This window comes from Clupea harengus, chromosome 25 (genome assembly GCF_900700415.2).
Source record: "Clupea harengus chromosome 25, Ch_v2.0.2, whole genome shotgun sequence".
NCBI classification, from domain to species: Eukaryota; Metazoa; Chordata; class Actinopteri; order Clupeiformes; family Clupeidae; genus Clupea; species Clupea harengus.
In genome coordinates, this window is record NC_045176.1 from 8,920,104 (window position 1) to 8,947,667 (window position 27,564).

The 27,564-nt window shown below is 47.0% G+C and overlaps 1 protein-coding gene across 3 annotated transcripts in view; it reads right to left on the reverse strand.

The window, feature by feature from the left end:
- dlgap1a (discs, large (Drosophila) homolog-associated protein 1a) overlaps window positions 1-27,564 on the reverse strand; it is an 82,070-nt gene that overhangs the window by 16,657 nt on the left and 37,849 nt on the right. Inside the window, exons 3-6 of one of the 3 annotated variants that reach the window (XM_031563022.2) lie at window positions 14,768-15,961; window positions 10,995-11,212; window positions 6,051-6,228; window positions 4,330-4,567 (exon numbers count right to left, since the gene is read on the reverse strand). In XM_031563022.2, the coding sequence (XP_031418882.1) occupies window positions 4,330-4,567; window positions 6,051-6,228; window positions 10,995-11,212; window positions 14,768-15,883 (1,750 nt within the window). In that variant the 5' untranslated portion in view covers window positions 15,884-15,961. Of the gene's footprint in view, window positions 1-4,329; window positions 4,568-6,050; window positions 6,229-10,994; window positions 11,213-14,767; window positions 15,965-27,564 lie in introns of all 3 variants that reach the window. The other 2 variants (XM_031563023.2, XM_031563021.2) reach the window with 2 other exon arrangements.

The window sequence follows — 27,564 nt, forward strand, 5'->3', positions numbered from 1 at the left end:
AGGTGCTTTTACATACATCAAACAAGTGTTGGTAACAGCAAAATGGTCGACTTGAAAAACAACAGACTGATCCGAGTCATTTAGGACTGCCCCATAGTGGTCAGTAGTGGCAATAATACTACTACTACTACTACTACTACTACTACTACTAATAATAATAATAATCTAAATAACAAAATGAAATGTAAACAAGGGTGTAAATCCAAACAGACTATTGTGTTAGTGGTCCACAGAGTACAGCAGCAGACCAGGCCTGGCAGATCTGAACCCAGATACTGATGCTATTATGATCCAAGCTGCCCAAGGAAACATGTTGTTTGTCTAGAGCACCATACTGTCTACTACAAAAACCCCTTTCTATACACTGTGTTATTTCTACAGTGGTGAATTTTCAAGAGCTGGACATCCAAAGAAGCAGATGGCACAGCACATAAGGCTGGTACACACAAATACATGGAGACAGACAGACAGACACACACACACACACACACACACACACTCTCAAAGACATGTAAGTTTGGTTGGGTGTGGGGGGGTGGGGGGCGCCCTCTCAATGTCAACCCTGACAGCTCCCTCCATTAGTCCCCCCATAATTCATCTGGCATGGTCTCCGTGGCGCGGACATCTGGATTAGCCACGGTGGGCTCTCCCTGACAGGGCCGCGGCATAAATCTGCCTCGCAGTGGGGAGGGACGCGGCAGGGCCAGGCGTGTGGGCGGGCGGGCGGACGGGAGGAGAGAGAGAGAGAGACGGAGACGCTCTGCCGATGGGAGTCCTTCTCCACCTTCTCTCCGTCAATGTCAGCTGAGTGTCACAGGAGGAGCTGCAGCTGCTGTGGCCACGGGTGTTTTGGGGGCCGTCTCAGATCAAACAACATCTCACGTCTCAGAGTCTCGCTGACACACACAAACACACACACCGAGTCATGTGTGCACACACCAAGGTGAGACTACCACTTATCTGACCAGACCTTCATGAGACACACCCCGAGTACTAACATGTTATGTTATGTTATGTTATGGTAGGTTGTTGTGCAGTGTCTTGTCTTAAGAATTTCAGTGCCCAGTCTGACTCTGTGTTGTTCTGAGCATCTGACAATAAAGGACTTGAAACACTGAGTCATGTAGGTTAACATGAGGTTAGATTCCTCTACTCCCCTACCTTCTATGCCAGAATCCTTCTGAAAGTCCTCTAAATGTAATCCCAAACTTCCACAATATTTTGATTACGGATCCTGTGCGTCATCAGCACACCACAGAACCAGCAAGGCAGACTACATACTGTGCGTAGCTTGTAAATGCTTGGAAGACCCACAGTCCTTCCAATCAGGCGATGTATGTATAGCATTAGAGGGGAGAGGGTGCACGTGAGATATAGTGATACAGACGTATAGATCTGATGGAAAGATGGGTTTGATATTTTGATGAGTGGTTCTGTACAGCTTAATATGTTTTAAATCTGGGACTGAGGCTCAATTCAAAATGAATGCATTCCAATAAATAAATAAAACATAACGTCACTATTCAAAATGGTACATCTCACAGCGCACCCCGGTACTTTGAATACAAAATCAGCCGGTGGGGAAGAATACATTCGCGCTACACACACACACACACACACACACACACACACACGCACACACAAATACACACACATCTTTCTTTTTCACAATCCCAGCAGCGTGTGTTCTTAAGTGGATTATGGAGATGCAGAAGTGTTGGGCAGGAGGGTAAAAAAAAGAGGAGGTGATTTGCATGACTGTGCCTCTGGGCTTCAATCTCGGCTTGAAGGTCGGCTCCCTGCTCTTGTCTTCGCCATAATTACTCTCAACAGCTCTCATGACGACGAGACCGGTTCACGGCGGTGTTATTTTTTTTCCCTTCTGGGTTTTCCTTTATCTCCCTGGCAGGGTGGGAAAACATGTTTACTCAACATCATCAATAACAATCAGTCGAGTGTGGCAGCCATCTTGATTAATGGGGGCCAACTGTGCTCAAAGTGGGCTGTTCTGCCCCGTCCTCGTTCGGAGTCAGAGGTTGAGTCGGAGGCAGAGGTAGAGTCGGAGGCAGGTCACAGGGGCAGGTGGAGCTGTGACAGGGGCAGGTGGAGCTGAACACGCCCCTTAATGGCTGCAGTCGGCACCCTTGATCCTGAAGGTGGCAGGTTTAAAGCAGGGATGTTACAAAACAGAATGCCTCTAAGCCACAAGCTGGGCTGGTGTTTTTTTGTCCTTCTACTTTCAGTCTGGCCCCAAAGGCAGATATGAAAAATTCACAAGTCCGGTGCAAACTCCCGGCCCTCACGCACTCCCCCACTCGCACACAGTTTTGCACTTTTCTCTCACTTTTTCTCCCTCCTCCTCCTCCTCCTCTTCCCCCAAGTGTCTTCCCACAGCTAATGCTGCAGACTCCTGCCCATATGTCTGCCAGCAGCATCCACCGGCAGCCAGGGAACATCACACTAACACGCCTCGCCTCGCCCCAGCCGAGCAGCGCAGCGCAGTGCTGCGCCAAGCCCACAGCCCGGGGGGGAAAAGCAGTTTATTCAGCCGAGGAAGCATCCTGTACCCCCATGCCACGTCCAGAGCTCATCCTAAGCTGGCTTCTCAGGGACGGAAGTGAAAGTGCTCAAAGCAGTCAGCCCTGCCAAACACTGTTCATCTGCTTGGACTCCAACACTCGAAATCGCTCAACTAACTACTGTTCAGATTCAGAGATAAATAATGGAAAGATAAAAAAAAATTAAATGATAAAAAAAAGATTTTCAGACAGAGACTGATTTTTCAGTCAAAACAAAGAAAAACAAACAAACGTCACTGTCTGCTGTCAAACGTTGGTGACAGACAGACAGACAGACAGGTTTGTCAGCATCAAGGAGATGCGGCGAGCAGGAGCCACGGTAAAGTGAGGCCTGAGGCCCCAGCGATTCTCCACTTACTTAGGGTCGATTGGAGCACTACGCAGCACCAGCGCCTGCGGTAGGCCCCCTTGTGGTGACATGTATTCTGATGTCTCTTCTGATGAGATCAAACTGAGATGTCAGATGCTGTCAGCGGGATTAGGCCGCAGGGCCCTGCCACTCAGAAACCCCCAGAGAGGAGCAACAGAATTGGGTCACCACAAGTTCAGTCCAGACCCTGTGTGTGTGTATGTTTGTGTGTGTGTGTGTGTGTGTGTGTGTGTGTGTGTGTTTATGACTGTGTGGGTATATATATAAACTCTGTGTGTGTACTTGAATATGTGTGTATTTGAATGTATGTGTATAGATAGAGTGTGTGTGTGTGTGTGTGCACTTCCATGCCTGCCAGCCAGAGTAGGTCTGTGGGTCAGTCACACTCATAAGCTTCCGTAGTCATCACGTGTGGCCACATAGTTATACACACAAAAGATATTTCCAGGTCAGTTGCTAGGGGCTGCATCAAAGACTACCCAAGATGGTGGGAGTGACGCTGGATGCTGGAAGAACTGTGACGGAGACTGTTTTTATACCACTGTCGTTTCAATCTGCTGGTACCAAATGTAATCTCATTGGGATTTGATTGACCTCAGTAATGCGGCTTGAGCCTTGAGGTTAACATGCTGCAGAAGGGCCTACCTAGAGGTTAATGCACAATAAAAGCTTTATGAGGAAGTCCATCTTAGGCAGTAATGACATTGCACGGCTGAATAGGCACCAGATGAATATTTATGATCTCTGAGACATTTGCGGACTCGCCTGTTTGACACACGGCCACTGGGACAGCTGTTTGGGAGTCTTTTGAAGTGACTGCTGGTGTCAGCACTGGCCGGAGAGAAGCACCAGGCCTGTAACAGCCAACCATCCATGGGGTCTGTTTGAGTGCGGACATCAGAGGAGGCCCGATCTGAAATCTCTTTACTGCAGCCAAATGCCCACGGGTCTCAGGAGAAAAGGGGCTGCTTTGCTTGTGCAGATGGGGCTTGCGGTGTCTGACACAGTGTAATTGAGTGTTTTGCATTGCAATTGTGTGGTTCTTTGTTGTAGTTTTTCTTTATTTCATTCTGTTTAGACCTGCTCCAACTCACTATGTTTGGCGGTCACATTTGCATCCATGTACACAGACTAACCTCTTCAAAGCTGACCGCGGCTGTTTCCATATGCTGCTATGGCGCCACAACAAAGGGCTGCGGGGCTTAAAAAACACGTGTGCACATGTGTCGGTGAGCGTGTGATATACGCGCGCGTGCGAGAGAGATCAAACGTGAGAGCACCTTCGCAGCACAGTTGCATGCATATGTCTGTATGCGAGAGTGCATGTCGGTGTGCAAGACAGAGAGTGAGCGTGTTTTTGGAATGCGTCTCCACACTGACCTGTGCTACTCTGGATGGTCCTGACGGTGGTGGTGGTCCGCGGCGGCGAGGCGGTCAGCGGTCCCACCTCGTCGTCCTGCGAGCAGCCCTGGTCGATGGCGCGCACGTAACTGTGGCTTCGCATGCGGAAGCAGCCCGGCACCGGCAGGTCCAGCGCGTTCACCGCCTGCGACTCCATCTCGCTGAACACCGACTCGCACACGGCCTCAATCTGGCCGTTCACCTCCACCTCGCTCACCTTCACAGCAGGAAGGGCCAGGTGGAGGAGGAGGAGGAGGAGGAGAAGGAGGAAGAAAGAAGGGACAAGGAAGAAAGGTAGAGAGGTATACAGTGGAGGGTGTGGGGGGGGGGGGGGGCAGAGCATCAGTGAGGGCACTCAGCAGCAGAGCATGGAATCTCATACAGCAGAAAAAAGCCCCACTTACCACGGGGGGAAACATCGGGGTGGAAAAAAGAGCTTATGAAGATAACAAGGCAAAAGAAGACTTGTACGAATTAACTAAACAAACACAATGCAGAGGCAGGAAGAGGAAGAGTCTTTCAGTAAGAGCAACGGGCGGGGGGAGAATTGAAGTGCTCTGAAAGAAAGTCAATGTCACTTCAGAGGAACGGGGGCATGCGTGAACTTCCACTACGAATGGGAGGAGATGCAGAAAAACAAACTTGGATGCCAAAGTGCATTATGGGTGGAGGAGGAGGAAAGGGGGGGGGCGGGGGGTGGTTGTCTGAGATTTGACTAGTGAAGGATGCCAGATGCCTTGCTTGCTTACAGTGCTGCCCTGGCCAAAAAGAAGCAAGGAGATCTAGCACTGAAGTAGCAGGCTAGTTACCAAAGGGCTCACAGTGGATCAGGCAGAAGAGGAGGTGGAGGAGGAGGAGGTGATAGTGGTGAATGGAGGTGAAGACAGGCTGGAGAAATGACACGGAGGGAGACACTGGACAGGGAAAGAACACACTGTACACAAGGAGAGGGAGGAGAATGTGGAAGAAACGAAACGGCGCAAGGAGGGCTAGTAGCTCAGAACTCGCTAACAATCATACATGAGGGAATTCACTTCTATTGTTCTTCCTGAATGGAACTGTACTTTAGTGTATTTTTGTCCTTGGGCCTGACAGCAGGCACTTAAAGCCGAGTCTTGGGCAAGTTCGATTATAAATTATTTAAAGTCCAAATGTTGGCAAAACCAGAAAAAAATAAACTTTCGGTTAGTTCGCTAGATCCTCTATGAAAATGCGACTGGGAAATCAGATCAAAAATCAGTCCGTATTTAAGTTAAATGATAATTTAATAAATGTGCAATTTGTTCAAGTTCAAATCAGGCCAAATCTAGAGGATTTAAAAACAGATTTATACTTTCTCTGTTAGACAGCATCTTAGTGAGATCTGACTGGTGTTAGTAGAGGACATTAAATTCTGTTACTACTATAACTGTTTATATTATATTAGTTCGATGTTATTTACGATACAAAGGTGAATGAACAACACCATGTGGCTTATGGTTCCAATTCATCTCGACAAGAGATGAATCACAGGGTTGACGTCATGATCTGGTATGGTTCGGACTCTAAGGGTTCAAGTTTGGACCTTCCTCCCCCTGCACCCCCGGCCTGCCCTGCTCCCCGCCCCCACCAGAAGAGAAGGAGGACTGGGGGGAGGATCGGGGGCTGGCTTGGCCACCAGAGACGGTTGCGTGGGGTGAGAGTTTGGGACGGCCACCAACCTGGCTGATGGTGCTCATTGCCCTCATGTAGCTCTCGTTTCGCGAGCGGTATTGGGGTGAGGCGAGCAGGGCTTTGGGATCCAGGCTGTCCAGGCTCCTATTGATGGAAACTTCACTCACCGCCCGCAGGTAGCTATGGCTTCGGATCTGCAGCTTCGGCGAGTGCTCGGTGGAGATCCTGCCCGGTGAGATAGAGAGAGAGGGAGAGAGAAAGAAAGAGAGAGAGAGAAGAGAGAGAGAGAGAGAGAGAGAGGGAGGGAGGACAAATTACAAGACTGGAAGTAAAAAGTAAAAAGCAGTGACAGAGACAGAGAAATGGAGGAACACATCATAGTTATGGAAACATGGTCTATCTCACTCCAGCTGAAGAGCACATATAAGTGTCATCTATTTGGACGGATATGAGTGCTTGAAAGTGTTGCTGGCATAGCGACCTGCAGTAGGAGGCGGATGGCAAGGCTCATGCACCACCAGAGCCAATCTGAAGGGCATCAACAGAGAGGGGGCAGAGAGAGAGAGAGAGATGGAGAGAGAGAGAGATGAGAGAGAGAGAGACAGAGATAGAGACAGAGAGAGAGAGATAAAGATGGCAAGAAATATATGGGGGAGTCTGTCTTTTTCTTCTTTTTTTCCTCTCTCTGAGGTCCACTGAGTGGGTGGGGGTGGGGGGTGGGGGGTCTCGAGGACAGCCCATCGAGCGGAGGGTCTCTGGGCTGATTCAGCCCCGGCTCCCTGTTTGTCCGGCGCGGGCCTGCATTATGCATGTATGGCTCTTTAAATAGAGGCAGCCAGCTCCAGCGGGCACTGACAGAGCTGCTCTCCTCGCCACCACTCCACTGCGGCTGCTGAGCAAAAACAGCTAAACTCACTTAAGGCCGCCCACGTAGGCTGCGCTTCACACACACACACACACACACACACACACACACACACACACACACACACACACACACACACACACACACACACAGACACACGCACACACATCACGTTGACAAACGTGTGTGTACTTGGACTCATGGACATCTATATGCACAACGACACATGCAAGAATGTGCCTGCGCGTATATACATAGGGACACATGCCATACACACACACACACACACACACACACACACACACACACACAAATGCAGAGGCACAGGCAGACAGCTGGCGGTAACAGCAGCTGCAGTGTGGCGTCTGAAGGAGGGAGAGCCAGAAGGAGAGCCCAGAGCCGACAGCACTGAGCGGACGGGCGAGAGTTGCTCCTGTGTCTGCATGACTGGACTCGTGACCGTGCAGCACGCACCCTGAGCTCCGCTGAAGACCGCTGCACGCCCATGTAAGTGGTCCATTCAAGCACACAGCATCACACACACACACAACCACACACACACACACACACACACACACACACACACACACACACACACACACACACAACCACACACACACACACACACACACACACGCACACACGCACACAAACACACACACACACACACACACACACACACACACACACACACACACACACAGACACTTTCGCCAAGGCCGAGGCAAGTTGGGCTGGGAACATGTTATATCAGACACCTTAGATCAACGATGAAATCGTTGAAGTACAATGGATATATATCAAGTATAAACATAACTATTAGGTGCTGGCAATCAAGTCTTCAGCCTTTATCTGATAGTGTTTTTCTGTTGCAAGTCTGCAAACAATTTATTATATGTCTTCTCTAGGTAATTTACTCCAATGAACCTGATATGCAAATTCTGTTTGTGGTTACAAACTGTAAACACAGATAAGGTTCTAACTCCAGGCAATTATGGCGCACCCCCCCCCCGCTCTTAGATTGTTGCCGCTGCCGTTGTGCCGTGGAGTGTTCCTGGACGGAGGTGGGTGGTGGGTGGTGCCCGCCCTCTGACATAGGGGATTTGATTATGTACGCTGCCAGTGGAGTGGAAGAGAGCCCTGCCTCTCTGCCTCGCTCCTCCGGGGGGGGGGGGTGGATCTAGCTACCGCCTTTCCCACCACACCCCCCAGGGCGCTCGCATTGCCGCCTGAGTTTGTGTCAGCTATTCTTCATAACACATGACCATATGTCACATACATTATGTATCAGTGGGCTCGCAGTCCGCCTAATGGCATCTTCAATGTGTCCTTTTCATGCGTCATGAGGACCGATGATGTAACGAGGCTCTTATTGACAGTCAGATAGACACGGCGTGCGGCGCTGTTGGAAGTAGGTCCAGAGGCAGGGACCCACCGTGGGCCTGTGATGAGCACTATTACTTAGTGCTCCTCTCTGTGGAGTGATGTTGTGAACGGGTTAAATTCACAACGGCATTCAAACTGTTCTTCTTCATGCATGGTCTCATCTGAGTTGCCGCCTTGTCTTTTGACACAAAACAGTCTAGGACGAAACTGAAGGAATTCTACAAAATCAATATTTATAACCAGGCGTAATTCCAAAATAGTATTACAAATCTGCAAAGCCCCAAATCCTCCAATCCCTCTTATAGACAAACTCTGGGCTGTGGAATACATTTTCCTGGGCTCCAATGAGGCTGATTGCTCCTTCCTGCCTGCCTGCCTGCAGTCGCTTCTCCAGGCTAGAAACCTCTCTGATACTGTTAAGTGTTTGCACAAAATGAGCCACTTAGTTCAACAATCACAACAAATGATTAACACATGAGGACAGAGAAAGAACCGGAACAAACACTATCAGCAGCAGTATCAATATTCTAACATGAACACAAAGAAGTCAGTATGCTTCAACGCAATGTAACCAATCTACGCAGAAATGACCTATCTGTCTGAATCACCGCAATCAAATCTATTTAACAGGCATCAGGATCCTCAGACACTTTGCTGAAACACTGTTTGAACTTATAATTACATTTACATTTAGTCATTTAACGTACAAAGGAGAGAACAATCAAGCTACAAGCAATAGAAACCTAATGTAACAATAAATACTACTTTACATAAGAAATAAAAAGTGTAGGAATGTAACTACTGTAAGTGCGAGTTAAGTACTAGTTAGAGGAGATAGCATTAGAGAAAATATAAGGAGAGGTAGAGGAAGCAGAGGAAGGGAGAGGAAGTGCAAGTTAGGATTAATACTGAGGATTTACAGTCATTTGGCACCCTATGTCAACTTTAACCTTCAAAACTGAGGGACATGGAAAAAGGCAGTGTATTGTGTCAGTGTAGCACTTCGTAAAGAAGTCCCTGGGCTAATTAGTGTAATTACTCATACCTTCCATGGCTGGAAGCTTACTTAATTAAAGGCATGCTTGGCTCCTGGCACCCTGGAATAATGGAGGCTATATTCCGTGGAGACTTTAATTGATATCCCTGCTGTGTGCGGCATGTCCGTGAAGCCACGCTCTCTCGGAGGGGAGGGGGAGTGAGGGGGTTGATGGAGGAATGCTCACAAGCTGCGCAATTATTTTTCTGTTTGTGAGGGAAAAAGACGAGTGTTCATATCTCCTGAGACCGCGGTGGCTGATAGGTGGCTGATTGGAGGAGAGGATGAATGGGCCGTGATTAATCTGTCATTAGTCAGCAGTAAGCGTGCCGCGCCGCTGTGTCCATAATGTGGAAGCAGGGTCGAAGCCTCAGCACAGACAAATACAAAATGGCTGCAGGAGAGAAAGGGTGGCTACAGGTGTCATGTCTCCATATTAGAATCAGATAACTGCAATAAAAAAATTCTAAAAAAAATTAAATAATACATATATACATTTATTATAATGTTTTAGTTTTATTGCAGATTTTGTTTGTTGTAAATCTGACCAAATTATACTAAATCTACAGTAGTGTACATGCCAACAAAAGGCCAGGCTTGAGAGGACGATCCCTAATGACACATACTTCATTCTCTGTGAGTAATATCTGCACTATTTGGCTGCACTTGTTCTTGGGAGGTTCAATGAAGTCTGAGGAACAGGTAATATTGAGCTGCTTTACGAGTAACTTTTACAAAATGTTCTGCTTCAGTTCTCTGCACCCCGGTTTGTGGAAATGTTGAAAACAAATGTGACTCATCATCAATATCTCCTTATCAAAATATATAACTCCACAGCACTTTCCCAACCAAGGAGCTGTCTTTAAGTCAATGCAGTGCATGACTCATATCTGATGCAGCGGAAGAAAGTGCTTCCTCTTATCATAAATGGTTGCTAAATAAATGAGGAGAAGGAATTAAAATGGAGATGGAGGTCACAGATATGTAGAAGCGAGACACGAGCAGACCCTCCGCAAGACGACGCCACTGAACAAAATAACCCTGTAACTACAGCACTATTTTTTGACTGTCTGTCTGTCTGTCTGTCTGTCTGTCTGTCTGTCTGTCTGTCTGTCTGTCAGAGCCCATTCAGCTCCTGTCCATCCATGTCCATTCCTCTCTCGCTGATGCCAATTCTAGATTCCAAGTGTTCTCCTCACCCGTCACCCATCATCTGGATGAATATTCAATCTAGTCCAAACATTTCTTGCCAGAGCAGTGCTGTACATAGGCTGAATTGTGAGAGTATTCAAAAGCATTGCAGATAAATACACGAAAAGCGAATCAATCAAAAAAGAGGGCATTGATGTGGGCTTGTGCTAGGATGCTGTGCATTTCAAATATTTGCTTCAGGCAATAACACCACTTTCTGTTTCTCCACAGTGTTTGACAGCAGTTGGAGCTGATGGAAAAGGCCGAGGGTGTCTGTAGATTCACGTATCAACATCCATCCTCATGTCAAAACGTGGCTGTGGTGAACATGAATCATGCAATTGTAAACTAGCTTAGACTAGTCAATAACGAACCCTCTGTCTTGTGTGTGAGCGTGTGTGTGAGCGTGTGTGTGTTTGTGTGTGTATGCGTGTGTGTGTGTGTGTGTGTCGGCAAGCGTTGCGTGCTGTTTGAGATGCTTGAGCAGCGAGTGAGCGAAGCGAAGGCTCTTACTTTAGAGTGGTCATCTCGGTCAGTGAGGGCTGCGTGGCTTTGAGGTAGCTGGCCCTCCGCGCCTGCATCTTGGGCGAGGGCTTGGGGCTGCCGTCCGAGTCGCCGCTGTCCTCCTCCGCCATGGCCTTGACGTAGCTGCCGCTGCGCATGCGTCGGCACGGGATGTCGTCCTCTTTGCCCAGCGGCATGAGGCCCCCGCCCCAGTCATCCTGCGGCACCTGCGGGACGGTCAAGAGCGGGCCGGCGTCAGGCAAAGCGCTGCGAGACTGCATGGCACAGCCGGAGCCTGGGCCGGCGCACAGGCACACACACATACAGACGTACAAACACGGGCACCTGACTCACCCCTACAGCCCCCCCCCCCCCCTGTGCCCACCTCCTCCTGCGCCAGCCCTAACTCGGGCACTGAGCAGAGGTAATTAATGAGGCTGCCCGCCCCAGTCTGCACCACTACACTAATGACGCTTGCCTGCCTGCCTGCCTGCACAACCTGCCATCTGTCTGTAGCGCAACTTCCTTCAGGCATAGCCCTCATCGATAGGGGCCACACTGGAAACTAACAACAACAACAACAACAACAACAACAGAAAGAAATGAGGAAAGGGTCATTAGAGAGCCTGGGTGTGGACATCATGGATTTTATTGGTGCTGTGTGTGTGTGTGTGTTTGTGTGTGTGTGTGTGTGTGTGTGTGTGTGTTGCCTCGACTAGTTCCTGTGAGAGGCCTCCAGTCATACTAGTGAAGGTGTGCTGCCACTGAAGAGAGTAGGCGCACAGTGATCGTCCTGCAGCAAAGGTCCTATCAGGTCACATTTGTGCTACATTCAATTTTAGAGAATCAGACTGCTATGTTCTTCCTTGTTTACACATTAGACAGAGAGTCTAGGCTGTTATAAATATCGAAGAAAAGGGCCAGATAATATCCCTGCTCTAGGAACTCCACTTTTGTCATTAAGGTGAATCATCCGTGATGGTGTTGCTGAGGCTGGGTTACTGGGGAAACAGAGCTGGTGCTGACGTCAGACATCGGCGCACAGACACTGGCAGTGTGAGGTGGCAGCGTGAGGTGACTGTGGTCACGCTCGTTACACAATCCCCCACACCACAAAGAGTCACTTCTGGCCACCTATTAGGAATCTAACAATGTCTGCAACCATTTAGCAGTCCAGTCTGAGTCAGGCAACAGCTGAGGGAGGGAGTCAGAGTCACTGAGTGTGTGTGTGTGTGTGTGTGTGTGTGTGATTGTGTGTGTGTGTGTGTGTGTGTGTGTGATTGTGTGTGTGTGTGTGTGTGTGTGTGTGTGTGTGTGTGTGTGAGTGATAACGTGAGTGAGTGAGTGAGTGTGTGTGTGAATGATAAAGTGAGTGAGTGTGTGTCTAAGAGTGATACGGGGAGTGAGTGAGTGAGTGTTTGTGAGTGATAAAGTGAGTGAGTGAGTGAGTGAATGTGATTGTGTGTGTGTGAGTGTGTGTGTGTGAGAGATAAAGTGAGTGAGTGTGTGTGTGAGAGTGATAAAGTGAATGAGTGAGTGTGTGTGTGTATGAATGACAGTGTGTGAGTGAGTGAATGACTGAGTAAGTGTATGAGGGAATGAGTGTGAGTAAGTGTATAAGTGAGAAAGTATGTGAGTGAATGAATGTGTATATGAGTGAGTGAATGACTGAATGAGTGCGTGAGTGAGTGTGTGAGTGTGTGCATGAGTGAGTGAGGGAGTGAGTGAATAAATGAGCGAGTGAGTGAGTGTGCGAGTGTGTGTGTGAGTGAGTGAATGACTGAATGAGTGCGTGAGTGAGTGTGTGAGTGTGTGCATGAGTGAGTGAGGGAGTGAGTGAATAAATGAGCGAGTGAGTGAGTGTGCGAGTGTGTGTGTGAGTGTGTGAGTGAGTGAGTGTGTGAGTGAGTGAGTGAGTGAGTGTGTGAGTGTGTGAGTGAGTGAGTGAGTGAGTGAGTGTGTGAGTGAGTGTGTGAGTGAGTGTGTGAATGAGTGAGTGAGTGAGTGTGTGAGTGTGTGAGTGAGTGAGTGTGTGAATGAGTGAGTGAGTGAGTGTGTGAGTGTGTGAGTGAGTGTGTGAGTGAGTGTGTGAATGAGTGAGTGAGTGAGTGTGTGAGTGTGTATGTGAGTGTGTGAGTGAGTGAGTGAGTGAGTGAGTGAGTGAGTGAGTGAGTGAGTGAGTGAGTGTGTGAGTGAGTGAGTGAGTGAGTGAGTGAGTGTGTGAGTGAGTGTGTGAGTGAGTGTGTGAATGAGTGAGTGAGTGAGTGTGTGAGTGTGTGAGTGAGTGAGTGAGTGAGTGTCTGGGTAACAGAGTGGCAGAAACAACAGTGCAGGCCTAATGGCTTTGAGATCCCACTGACCGCTCCCACCTCTCCGACAAGAGGAGAGCAGGGGTCTCTAAGGGAGCTGCAGGAACCGATTTCCTTTAGCGAGTTTGGCCGAATAAGAGAGATCGGCTTTTTGGTGGGAACTTCCTTTTGCTCTCATTACTGGGACTAGAGAGAGCAGGACAGGGCTTTCCAGATGCTTCTAAGCCCTCTGTTTGCTGCAGTCCATTTTTTTTCCCTGGGCTGGGAAATCTGTGGGATAGAGTAAAGTGCTGCGACAACACTACTTTTAGCTCCTTCATCTGTTCTGGTTGGCTTCCTAAGGCTTTTAAAGACCTCGAGTGCTGCCAGTCTTCCTGTTCTCAAAGTCAAGTTCGACCAGTGTGTGTGTGTGTGTTTGTGCATATGGGAGTGAGATTACGCATGTGTGTGTGTGTGTGTGTGCGTGTGTGTGTGTGTGTGTATGTGTGTGTGTGTGTGCATACGGGAGTGGGCGGGGGGTGGGGGGTTGGTGGAGTTCTGTTGCCCTGCTGAAACTTCATAGTAAAATCCTGATGATTCATCCAAATGCATCAGCAGTGATTCAGGCAAGTTTCCCAGTGCTACATGTAGCTTTTACCTGCCTGACAAAACTAAGTTTCTTCACTTTGATTTCAACAGCGGGGAAGGTTTCCCTCATCACTTCAAGGACAAGTGGAAATAGGATGAAGACAGAATGCATAAAAGTATAGTCATGTTACTGCGTCACCATGATAACCCTGGTAATAAAAAGGTTTCACTACTTGTCAGGTGCCCGCCCCCCTCTCAAAGAATCTGTTCAATGGCAGGCTTGATTGCTCTCAGTCTGTTCAAAAGTTCACAGCACATCTGTTGATAAATTGTCAATTTACCACTTGCACTTTATAAATTGTCAATTTATCAACCACTTGCACTTTAGTGCATTCTGCACAACAAAACAGTTCATAGTTAGTTAGTAAGTTAGTACTACAAACTAAGAATTCACACTAAGTTAATCATCAACACAGCACATTAACACACAGTAACAATCACACAATAATTAGGAAAAAAAGGATAGAAGAGATGGGAGAAAGGAAGGTTCAGAAGACGAAATAATAACCAACTTGTAGGTAACCAAAATAAAGAAACCGAAGAAACCGAATGCTTGTCAACTAACCCGGAAAGTAAGGCAGCTAATGGTTTTGCACTTACTTCACTCTCCAGAAACTCAAACTCAAAACTGGAGGGCTGCTCCAGACGGAGGAGAGGTGGTAGTGGAGGAGAGGTGGCGGTGGAAGTGTGAGGGGTGGGGTGGGTGGGGGTGGGAAGAGGTGGAGGTGAGGATTAGATTTGGAGGTGAGCATGGGGGTTGAGGGGGAGGCGGGGGCAGGCGGGGAGACGGGGGGGAGCAGAGGAGGAGAACTTTTGTCGGAGAGAAAAAAAAGAGGTTTGGCGTACCTGCAGGTATTGGCAAGAGCGCTCCTGCTGACAAGCCTCGGCTTTCACTAGCGCCTTATCTACATTTACCACCGAGGCCTTCTGGTAGACTTCGCGGGCTCTGCTCACCGTGAGAGAGGACGACCACGAGCTCTTCTTCAATAGCTGCTGGGCCGCCTCCACGGCCAGCGGCCCGCTGCCGGCGCACGTCGAGCACTTGCCCACGTCGTTGTTGCTGCGCGACGTCTTCAGCGTGTGCTCGCTGATGGTGTTGTAGGCCTCCATGAAGTACTGCGACTGCGACTTGTCCGGGTGCCGGCCCATGGTCATGACGCCGGTCGAGGGCATCGTGGGGCTGCGGTAGAGGCACACGTCCCGCTCCAGGTTGTCGTCCGAGCTCCAGTAGCCCGAGGCCGGGACGTGCGAGCGGTTCTTGGGCTCGGCCGACTTGCAGCGCTCCCGGCTCTTGCTGCGCTTGCGCTGGCGCAGCGTGGGCGTCTCGCTGTCGGGGCTGACCTTGCAGCTCCCTCCTCCTCCTCCTCCTCCTCCTCCTCCTCCTCCTCCTCCTCCGCCGCCGCCTCCTCCGTTCACACTGCCCTTGGAGTGGTGGTGCAGCACCTGGTGGGGTCCCTCCAGCGAGTGCGACTTGGTGAAGAGCTTCTGCACCGAGTGCACCAGGTGGCGGATGCGGCCGGGGCTGTCGCTGCGCTGCTCCAGCGCCGCCGTGCGCTTGTACTGCAGCGTGTGGTAGCCGTCCCGCGACGCCACCACCGGGATCTGCCGCTCAAACTGGTCCAGCAGGTTGACGGGCATCCGGTTGCCCTTGACCGACCCCCCTGCCGTGCCGCCGCCGCCCCCGGTGTAAGGGACCATCGCCGCGCACTCGTCCTTCAGCTCGTGGTGGGAGCTGTAGTGGCGGCGGGGGAAGGTCCCGTAAGGCACCACGCAGTCGGGCTGGTAAGGGGAGGAGGTGATGCTGCGCTGGGCGTAGTAGGGGTGGTCGGCCGGGTGGGGCGCATCCACCTGGCTGATGAGGTACGGCTTGCTGCGCTCGGCGTGGTAGCCCATGACGTCGTTGTACGAGGGCTCGCAGGCCATCACGTGGTGGTGGCTGCGGCTGCTGGACAGCCCTTTCATGATGGCGGCGAGGGCGGAGGGAGAGGGCGGGCCAAGGGCATCGATCGGGAACGTCCAAACGGGGAGATCAGGCAGCTGCTACTGGAGGGTGGGAGACAGTGGAGGAAGCAAGACACGGTCATGATCAACAGGTCCCTTGTTCTACAATCAAATACCTATCATAAGGGAAGTGCACGTTGGCTGCTATAATCGAAACTACTTCAAGTAGTTTGCTTCATTTGTATGTGTATTAATCATTAATTAATTATTAATCAATCACAATTAATGCTTAATACATTTTCTTAATATACCTAATAATGATGAATAATTACACAAAGAAGAAACAGACGACAAATAAATATCAATAAATAAAAGATATAGATAAATCATTCGATAAATCACTCCTTTAAATCCTTTAAGGGGGATCCTTTTTAGTCTGCTCATCTGAAATCTCCATCTAAATGGTAAACAACTACAGTATACTCGAATGCGAGGGGTTGGCCAATATTATTTGAGCTATGTGACAATGTACCCGTTAGTAGCAGTACCAGTTAGATACAGTCCTTTTATATACTCTCTAGAAAAACCTGTAATCTATTCTGAACTACTCTGTGCTACCAGTTCTGTATTCAATCGAGACAGCATCACCCCCGCATTCCAAGGGGGGGAGCTCATCTGTGCATGCCCGCCCATAAGCAGCGGCACCTCTGGCATCCGTGTCCTGAAAGGTACACTCTTTGGAAGACTTCATCCCTGAGGCTTCTCCTCTCGGACTCAAAGCTCGACGCTCAGGGGCTCAGCAGCTCGATATATATATATATATATATATATATATATATATATATGTCACCTCGCCACTCTTCACAAGTCTGCATTTGCACACTTTTCTTCTCCTCACAAGAAACAACGGCTTTGATAAAGCACACGCATCCGTCCCATTCATCTCGCTGCATAGCCCAATCAAAATAATTGCAGACAGCAGAAGCTCTTTCAGCTCTGCTAATTTGGTGACGTTGATAAAGAGCACTCTCACTACACAGGAAGAGATCTCAACAGGAAACGGCAAGAGTGTATGAGTGAGTGGGAGAGAGAGAGAAAGAGAGAAAGAGAGAGAGAGGGTGAGAAAGAAAGATGGAGCGAGAGAGAGAGAGAGAGCGAGAGAGAGGGAGAGAAAGAGAGAGCAGCAGACCCTGTTATTATCGAGGTTATTATTGGGTGCTGTGACAGGCTAATGGTACAGGGGGCTTCGTCTGTTCAGATTGCCACCGCTCTGATCTCTTTTTCTTAGACACATACACACACACACACACACACACACACACACACACACACACGCACCCACACACACACAAGCACACACACACACACACACACGCACACACACACACACACACACACACCCGCACACACACGCACCCACACACTTACACATGCACACACACACGCACACACACACACACACACACGCACAGACTCACTCACAAACACAGAGAGCCAGAGGAAAAGCAACGGGGAGGAAGAGGAGGAGGAGAGAAAGCCAACCTCAATATAGAAATCAACAATTCACACATTCACACTCATTGCTACCTTAGGGTAGAGGGTTATTTCTTTTTTTTTCTCACACATTCCAAGATGGCTTACTAGGGTTGGGATGCAAATATGAACACCGCTCCGCTGATCGAGCCAATCTCAGTGTGAGCTGCAGGGTTACAGCGCTACGCGAAGCGATGCCAAGTGTACGGTACAAAAGAGGAGATGGCAGAACACCTTGTGTAATATCCTGGCACCGAAGAAGGGGGGAGCTTGCGATGTTCATTTACAGGAGTGGAACTGCATGACTCTGTCAGCCCGGGCCGCCAGTCTCTGGCCTCTCCGGAGGTTGCTTAGCATTCAGTAAGCTGACAGCTCGGCTAGCGCCAAAGCGGCTAACAAGGTGCAGCCTCTGACACAATGAAGTCCTGCGGGTGCGTGGGATCTGTTTAGAGGCCCGCACGCAGCTTTGCAGGTTAAAGTTTAGAATACATAAGCAAACTGACAAAGACTTCACATGAAGATCTCTCCATTAACTTGCCAATTTTATGTTCCTCTTCCTTTACGACTCAACACAGTGAAAAAAAGAGAGCAAACCATGACCAATTGGAAAATACTGGGCACATTTCCCATATGTAGGCCCACATTGGGAAACACAATTAGGTTAGGCTGACAGAGCACAATACTGTTACTAATACTTCCACAGATCACTAAACAGTAAACTAAAAAAAGCTGGTCAAACACATTAAATAGCTGTGCAAGTAAGCTCATCAAAAAGTATAAATTGAGTTCAATCTGACTAACAAAGCATGTCTTGGGGAGGTTTATTTTTCTCTACAAGGACATGAGTCATTGCACCAATCAAATCGGAAGGGCTTTTGATATGACTGCTTCTTCATTGATCTATGTATATTTTTCCTGCCTTAATGAAAGCCAACACATGTCAGCTAGTCCCGCTAATGGTGATGGATCCCCTGACATGATGTGACACATCTGTGTCATCTCTTAGAGGGGGGGGGGGGGTCGTTTTCTTTGCAACCAACAAGAAAATGCAGAGACCACGGCCAATCTGTATTCATTACAATTCAAAGACAAACACATATGAAAACCGATCCAGCTCAATGTAAATTCAGGAACAATCAATATGCCTGTATGTCAGGTCTTGTGTGTCAAGTGTATACAGTCTGAACATCGTCTGTCAAGATATAGTTCAATTTGATCCAATCCAGAAATCCAGAGATATTTTGTCTGCCATTGCCATTTTAAAATATACAGAAAGTGTGTAACGCCAACCAAAATGGGTGGATGAGCTGCTTCAATTGGTGTGATCCTTGAAGAGAACAATTCTATGTTTAATTACTAGGTTTGCATTCAAATATCCATCTGTCTGTTTTATAAGTATTAATGAGAGCAGTTACGCTGAGTGAGTAATTGGTCTCCGAGGGGAAAAGGGTCACTTCATAGGCAGAGCAATACAGATGAAACAAGGGGGAATGAGAGGGAGAGAGAGAGAGAGAGAGAGAGAGAGAGAGAGAGAGAGGTGGGAGAGTAGATACAGAATTTATGGGGGGGGGGGGCTTATTAAGGCAAAGTAGATTTTTCTTTCCCAATTGAAATTACAGATGTCGACGTACAGAAGCAATATACTGTGCTGTTCAAAACACACTCTTCCCTTTCACATTCATATAGAATTCCTCATTACTGTAGGAACCTCTTTTTCAAGCAGCCGCCTACAGCAACCTGAATAAGTAGAGCTCATTTCTATCAGAGCTGTCCTACCCTGCTTGGCAATAGCAGATGGTAATAATTTATTCTTGCAGGAAGAGTGTGACTTAAGTGAGAGTTACACCTGATCTGAGTCAAATCATGGCCGAATCCATTCCAGAATCCACTGTGATATAAGTAGGGTGGCTAGTTATCTAATACTAGCACAGTAAGCTATGATGCAGAAACACTTTTGGCTCGTTTGCCGACATGATTAGCAACAGACCTCATTGTGGTGTAAAGTATGAACTCACATGTTTGTTGTGAATAAAACGAGAGATTATTTAGTAAGAGACATTAATCAAGAATGCCTACATTGTCACAGGTGTGTTTGTATCCATGCTAACACAACAGCTCAACATTTCATAACCTAGTTCTAAACATTTCATAACCTAGTCCTACACATTTCATATAGCTCTACACTAGGATAACTACAAAGAACAGACATCTTGCACCAGTGGCTATTATTAAACTTTTTGATTGCATTTTTCAAAACAGGACTTATGAACCATTTTTCCATTGCCTGTCGCAGTGCAGTACGGCACGAAAGGATACAGTACAATGCCAGTTGTGCTCCCAGGTGTCTGTGTCCTGTCACACTCAGCCAGTTTGTTGTGTGAGATCCACACCATCAGAGTTTCATGTAAATCCTCTATTGATATATAATGGATTCACGATTCTACGCTTCACCATTCAAATGGGGAAACAGATGGGGTGTTAAAATTGCCTCAGATTTGATATGGAGATTTGAGTTATGGCAAGAAGCTGTTAAAATATGACCAAAGCTGCATTACCAAGCTTAGAATAATTAAGCAATACGTCAGTAATCTGGTTAACTTGTTCTGATTGGGTAAGTAACTGCTGAAAGTCTCTAAAGTCTCTATCTGTTTCTTGTCTAAAAATGACAATATCGGTCACAACAGTTCTCATCTAGTTATAGGGAGTAGGTACGTACATCCCTGTGGCGGTGGGGCATTTAGTGATCATGAAAGTAGGATCCTAGAGTTCAACTACTAAAGCAAGTTGGCCTTGATTTGCTCCATTTGGGCCTGGTGTGTGAAGAACTTAACACACACAAATACACTGTTAAACCTGTTGATTCAAGCAGCAGAGGGAACACAAAAATGTGAAGCTCTAAAATAATGACAACGCTTTGATGAGCTATTGGTGAAAATGATTGTGAGGACAACCTGAATGGCCAAGCAAAAGTGTGAGTCTCACAGTAAACAGGCTAATATGAAGTGAAATTATTTGTAGAAAATACTAATTGTAAAAATAATAATTCACTGATTGCGTAGATGTCACAATCTACCCAATACCTGAGATGTGTTTCCAGTTGTATCGACACTAAACATGTTAGCGAGGAGATCCTGTCTAATTTTACACGAGAAAAGATTAGCTGATCAAAACAGCCATCTCTTCCATGAAAGTCTTCAACAGCTTGTTAACGTCCATGATATCCAGAGTTATAGACAGTTTTATGAACAAAACACACACAAACCTCAGAAAACATAACAACACTGAACAAATGAGTGAAGCATTTGACATGGATATAATATGGCTTCCAGAGTGTTCTATCGACAGATAGACTGCTAAAAACACATGAAAGTGAGAGAAAGGGAGTGAGATGTTCTCTCTATTTTTATACATCATCACAGCGACCCGTCAGGGAAGTCACCTCCAATGCTAGACTGAGTGCATAATGGCTTTGATCAGATCTCAACATTTCTGCTTACACTCCTGTGTTTCCATGCTTTTATGGTGTGCAGCCACCAGCTACTTTGTTCTTACTGTAAACTAAGCTGAGCGCCTGGATTCTGGCTATTTGCATTTACAATAATGCTTCGGCGTAAAATACTGTATATTTTTCAACAAAATAATTTGGGTGAGTAAAATGACACCATTTTGAAATACTAATACTCTTCAGGGTTTGATTGTAATCTACACTGTTTGTTGTCGGTTGTTAATATATTTCTCCTGATAGCAATCAAACACTACAGGACTATAACATTCCTGCGACACTCCTCTGATACACGGACAGTTTTAGTGATTCAAATTACATTCTTTCTTTACAAAGAAACCCATAGTGCCTATCGCATCCAGCAGAGCTGAAGAGCTGAAGAGCTGGGAGGGCCTAAAAGCAAAGGTTAAAATATACTAGGATACGGTTAATATTAATGCGTGTGATGGAAACCATTCTTGCAGCTGATTTTCAATTTCACTTGAACTGAACACCGCAATCTCTGAACAAACTACCCAAAATGAAGCACTTTAATGAATTTGAATAATTCATGAACGTCCCTAGAGACTAGCCTTCTTTCAAAACAAAGCCTGAAATGGCATATTATAACCACTACAGCTGTTTTTCGGCAAAAAGATAGAAAAATAATAATCTATAGCACTAAAAAAGATTGATACGGCGCAAATCTAGATAGATAACTCTAACTAAAAAGAAAAAATGACCAAGAACTGACATGAACTGTCTTCGGTGGCACATTCTTAAACGGTGTTCATCTATCACAGGTCTTTTCTTGTCATGACTGATGTGAGTCCCTGGGAAGTCCATTGACCTCGCTGTTCATAATGAGCTGCTTTATCTCACCCAACCCTCTCTCCACCTGCTGCTTCCCCCTGCCTGCTCCCCCTCCTTTAGTTCCTGACAGCCTCAAAGATGTCTTTGGCCCTCAGATACTATATCTTCATCCTACTGCTAGTGCAAAGAGTGAATACTGGAACCATCTGTCTGTAATTTATCACAAGAATGGACACGAGGGCTTGACAGGGGGAGAGCTTTGGTGCAAGGCTGCTGGATAGGTGTGGATATCCCACATAGCGCAGCATTTACTGCCATGTAATAGTAACACATAGCTGGTGGGTTTAATTGATGGAGCACTGAAGAGGAGGGTCAGTGGGATAGCCTTGGGTTTGAGGAGAACTCAATTACCCATTTTAGCCATTACAAGCAGTCCGGGCACAATCAATTAACCCGCAGGGAAAAAGAAAATGAATCCAATAATTAACACACGGTCTGGTGAGATTTGGACATATTGTCCCTAAAAAAAATCTTTCATTTAGTACCCGGTTTGCATTAAAACAAGGCACGATAATGCAGAGGGATAACTCAAATCTGTACTATATTAATGATTTTGAAAATAAGATGTTCAATTTCATTACATTACATACACTGATCATTGGCCTGATGGTGACCTTGTTATGATCAGTGACTATCTGCCAAGCTATAGTACCTAAAATGGGCAGCAAAAACATACCTTGGAACACTGGAGGTCTTGAATCAGGCCTTGCATAATTGGTTAGAGAGAGAGAGAGATATCCTTTCATGTCCTGTCTGAGTCCTGGAATCCAATCCGTGCATATTGTGCATCTCAGAGACTCAAAAAAGTCTTTGTTTTCAGGCTGCCTGAAAACCCTGAAATAAACCAACTTTGAATAGATACCTTCTCTCGCTCTTGTTCTCTCCCTCTGTGGTGTGTGTGTGTGTGTATGTGGTGTGTGTATGTGGTGTGTGTGTGTGTGTGTGTGTGTGTGTAACTGGCAGCAAAGAAGCGGTAAGAGGCTTTGGCTGTCAGTTTGATCTGATTTTCATGTGCATCCTTCCCCGAGGGAATCTGGCTTGTGCTCCAGTCAGATAGGCTGCCTTGGTCCATGGAAGACAGTCAAATGTTATTGCATTCTGAAATTTCTTACATGCCATCAGAAGCATGCTGCTTTTGTATCCATGCATAGTGGTTCTGGATTGTGTGACCCTATTTCATCTGCAATCAAACAGAACACCTCCAAAGTGCTTCGAGTATCAAAGGGCTTCAAGTATCATGGAGCAATGGCAAAGACTTGTGGCTGTGACCCTATTAAGGACTTTGACAAGTTTGCCAAGCCCCTTGTCTCAAGGGTAAAATGCCAGTTATGATGATTCTTGACTGTTACCTTCAACAATCATCAGTGTGCTTTGGCTTTTACAAATAAATAACTCTGGCCTTTGCTACATCTATCTCATCATTTCAGCGATAACCGTTTTGGTAACAGAAGTCACCATATGAAAACATTGGTACACATACTGTATTATGTACCTTACATTATGACCTTCCACATACATCAATGATGTTTGCTACTCTATCAAACAACAGTGGATTGGAGTGCAGATAATTCCACATTCAATTTCTTCACTCCATATGCTCGAGGTAATATTCTGCTGTCCACAAAAACACTAATGCAGTAAAACTGAGAAGCCTCACTGTTGTCCTTGGCTCACTGCATTTTGAGAAGGGCTGTATGACGTGGGGGCCTTTTCACATTGTCGTGTTCGAGCGCTTGCAGATGCTTTTGCTGCCTCTAAAATAGCACTGAGCGTGGCATGATGGTGTCCGCACTGCAATCTCCCCCACAGCTGAAGGACTCTCCGCTCCAGAGTTGAAGGCATTAATCTGCCGCACACAAACATTGACAGCGTTCATTTCAAACAGGAGGGCTGACAGCATCCTAGCCATACACACCAAAAAAAAAAAGAGAACAGAACAGAAAGAAACATGGACGCGAGCAGGATCCAGAACATGCCCAGTGTGAGTCTTCAGAAAATAAGGGATACTGGTGGGCAGTGGTGGTGGTGGGGGGGGTGCAGTGGGCTTGGGTCGCCATCATAGAAACAGATGGCTTTTACAAAAATAGCAACAACCTTGCTAGAAACATTTATGTTCCATTTCGGCAACAGCTTGCGTGTGTCTCCTTGCGATATGGCCATCTCAAAACTAAAACATACCAGCCAACTCCGCTTGCGCACTACAATGCACTAGAAGAGAAAGCACACTTGTTGTTTGTGGTACACTGCATATGAAACACACTCGGACACAATGCCACGTGCAGCAGTTAAGCACAAAAATACATACATATCATTTATAATTAATACACAAACAGCCACACACACACACACAGTATACACAAACCGTAGATGCCTTTACAGACAGACTAGCCCAAAGGACAATATAGATTGAGAAAATAAACTGAATTGTATTTGAAATCTTATAACTATATAGTATACTAGATTTTATACTAGATTTTCAGAGATGACTGCTTCTGTAGGACAGCTACGGAAGAGCTTACGAGGTAACCTAGGGAAAATCTATTATTTACCTGCTATCAAAACAGTGAATGCTTTCAGATGTACTAAAATGAATGTCTCCAACCAGTGTTTAGTTGCTTTAAATATTTTGGGACAGGTTTTTACGGATTAGCACAGACGGGGCTGATTGAAATTGACAAGATTCTCTCAAAAGAAAAAGAAGAAAAGAGAACGAGATGTGGTTTGGTGGTGGTGTGCTTTGCGTGTCAGGGCTCTTATCTTTATTCGCCATTGATTTTGCCATCTTTGAGGTTCTCCCCTCCAAAACCTACGGCTGTCTCGCTGCTCCCACTGCATGAGTGGATCAGCGCTGCTGAGTCAGTGAATAGTAAGGCCAACCCCACAGGAAAGGAGGACGGCGCTGAATATTTTATCAGGAGGGGTAATGGTGGGCTCATTAAAAAAAGGGCAAACTCAGCTTGAGAAGTGCTACAAAGTAAATGCTTAAGATAACGATGATTACATTTGGGCTAATTTCTTTTTTTCCCCTTTTACATTTTTTTTAATAAATGGTGGTCCCACAGTTGTCAGCTGATGAGGATGGTTATGACAATGCAATAAACAACTGCTGCTGCTGTTGCAAAGATTTATAGTGCCAATATAAACAGACATGATGCCACTTTGGTCCTGACTACATTCATTACATTTTGCTGGCTTCCCAAATGGCTACCAGCCTCAGGACCTTAAGATGCTTAGCAACCAACAACCCTACGGGTATGACCAATCAGGGCACATGTAGAGTGTGTACGTCTGTGTTTGGAGGAGGGGCCTGTCTTCTCCCCGCCAAACAACTAATTCACCCATTGCTTGGCACATTCACATATCATACATGTCACTTTATCCACCCACAGACACCCACCGCATATGCAGTTCAACAACAGAATGCATTAACAAAAGGTATGTGTGCCTCGTGTAGATATAGCACTAATTGGCCTTGATGACTGGTCTATTTCAGGAGGGTGGAGAGAGGACTGATGGGGAAGCATTTGTGTGTGCTACAAGGACCATTCCTCCAATCAGCCGATGACTGAGATGGTACCACAGCAGCCAATCCGTTACTTACTTCAAATCAATCAGATCAAGCTGTGTGTGGGGTAAAGATCATTAGCATTGATTAAAAGCACACATGAACACACAAGCACACATGAACACACACACACACACACACACACACACACACACACACACACACACACACAGACACACACACACACACACGAAAACACACACACACTTCCATGCATAAACAGTACACCCCTGCTGTACAAACAAACGACATCAAAACAAATGGATATGATTGAAAGGCAGACAGTGCTCGTAGCCATATAGTCAAACCCCAGTAGAGATCACTGCCAGAAAAGGGCAATACAGATCCAGATACAATTTCACTCACTCGCTGATTACCTGCTTTGACCCAACGTTTTATTAAGTATTTGATGACTTTATAACTTGATTACTTCATTGATATATCGAGTGACCATTTATTAGTACATATTGGGAAGGGATGTACTATTGGTTAATGTTTAGGAGTGAAGGCAGACTTAGGGTTCATTACCTTCTCACTTCATGGTGGAGCATAGACCATCGATAGCGAGTTTCCACCGGACATGGTATCCACTTATTCTCAATGTTTCAGTAATCCAGTACATCCTCTGAGCGAGGGATTGGCCCACCCAGCCCACACTTAGGGTTCATAACATGTATTAATATGCATTTGCATGATGATATCACTACATGATCTGTTTAGATACCGAGAGCCTTGACCTCGTGTTTCAGAATATATTAACATAAAAGTCAAAGACAAACTGCTGGGCACTGGGGGGTCGAGCAAACCCATAGTGGTCAATGCCATTTGGTTAAAGGCTGGTCCAATGGTATCGAAACAAACCCAAAGTCTACGCCCAATTGGATGCGATGACTAGAAACAATCCCCAATGGAGCGAGGCCAGACCCTATTCACAAAGTGTGTGTGTGTGTGTGTGTGTGTGTGTGTGTGTGTGTGTGTGTGTGTTTGTGTGAATTTGGGTCTGGTTATACCAGGAGAGGTCTTCACACGGCTTGGGGAAAAAAATAGACGCACACATCAATACAGCGCCGTTTGAAAAACTGCCAGAGTCTGACAACACACTTTCCCAGGAAAAGCCCACGTACCTCGTGCACGAAGAGTGAGGAGGTCTCAGTGGGCCTCGCGGTTACTCAGTCGCAGGGGCAGGAAGAGTATGAAAGGGCAAAGTGGGGGAGGAAGTGATGCTATTTGTGTGCAGCGTGTGACGATCAAACTACAGACAGTCACACTAACCCCTCGATGTGTGTGTGTGTGTGTGTGTGTGTGTGTGTGTGTGTGTGTCTATGGGCACGCCCCCCCCCCCCCCTCCGCTGACAGCTCCACAATCTACTGCAGTGAAAGGAGCGAGGGGATGCCATGCTGCTGCAGTGCCTCCTCCTCTCCTCCTCTCCGACGGCCCCGCTAGTCCTTCTTTCGCTCATCGCTGTTTTTTTGGGGGGCCGGCGGTGCGGCATGCTGTGCGTGTCAGGGAGAGGGCAGTCACACACACACACTCACACACACACACACACACACACACACACACACACACACGCATGCACGCACGCACGCACGCACGCACACACACTCTCACACACACACACACACACACACACACACACACACACACACACACTGCCACCGCACTCCCCTGGTGATATGGCAGGGCCAGGCCGGAAGAACCTCTGACAGACACTGGGAGGGTGTAGGCTCAGTGACAGGAGATTTAATTGGTGATTAAATAAAAAAAAAAGAGGGGAGAGCAGAAATGCCTCGGAAACTCAGTTTAATGTCCTGCATGGCAATGAGGACAATCTATGCGGAGGAGGTCTCAAAAAAAAATGAGACTGCCATGAAATCTAAGCACTATGCGTGTCCATTGGTTTACTCAAAAACCCAAAGAATAGTTGCCATATCTGCCTGCAGTGGCTTTCCCTGACTTTTTACAGTGACCCAGTTTCCATGGGATTACATACGTATACATGCAATTTGAACAGTACTTGATCAAGAACACACGCTGCTCCACTGCCCTTCCAAGAACAGGTGCTTGGCTCAGACATGTGATGGGCAGTGGTGATTAACTACTGCTTATACAGCGCCATGGAGTAGAGCTCCCTTCTGTGCTGTGCAGAACGCAGATTTCGAATGCACAGCTATTACTGTAGGCCAGAGAACAGAAACCTTTCATTTTCACAGTATGACCTCTTGGCAGTCTTTCTTAGTCTTTCAATC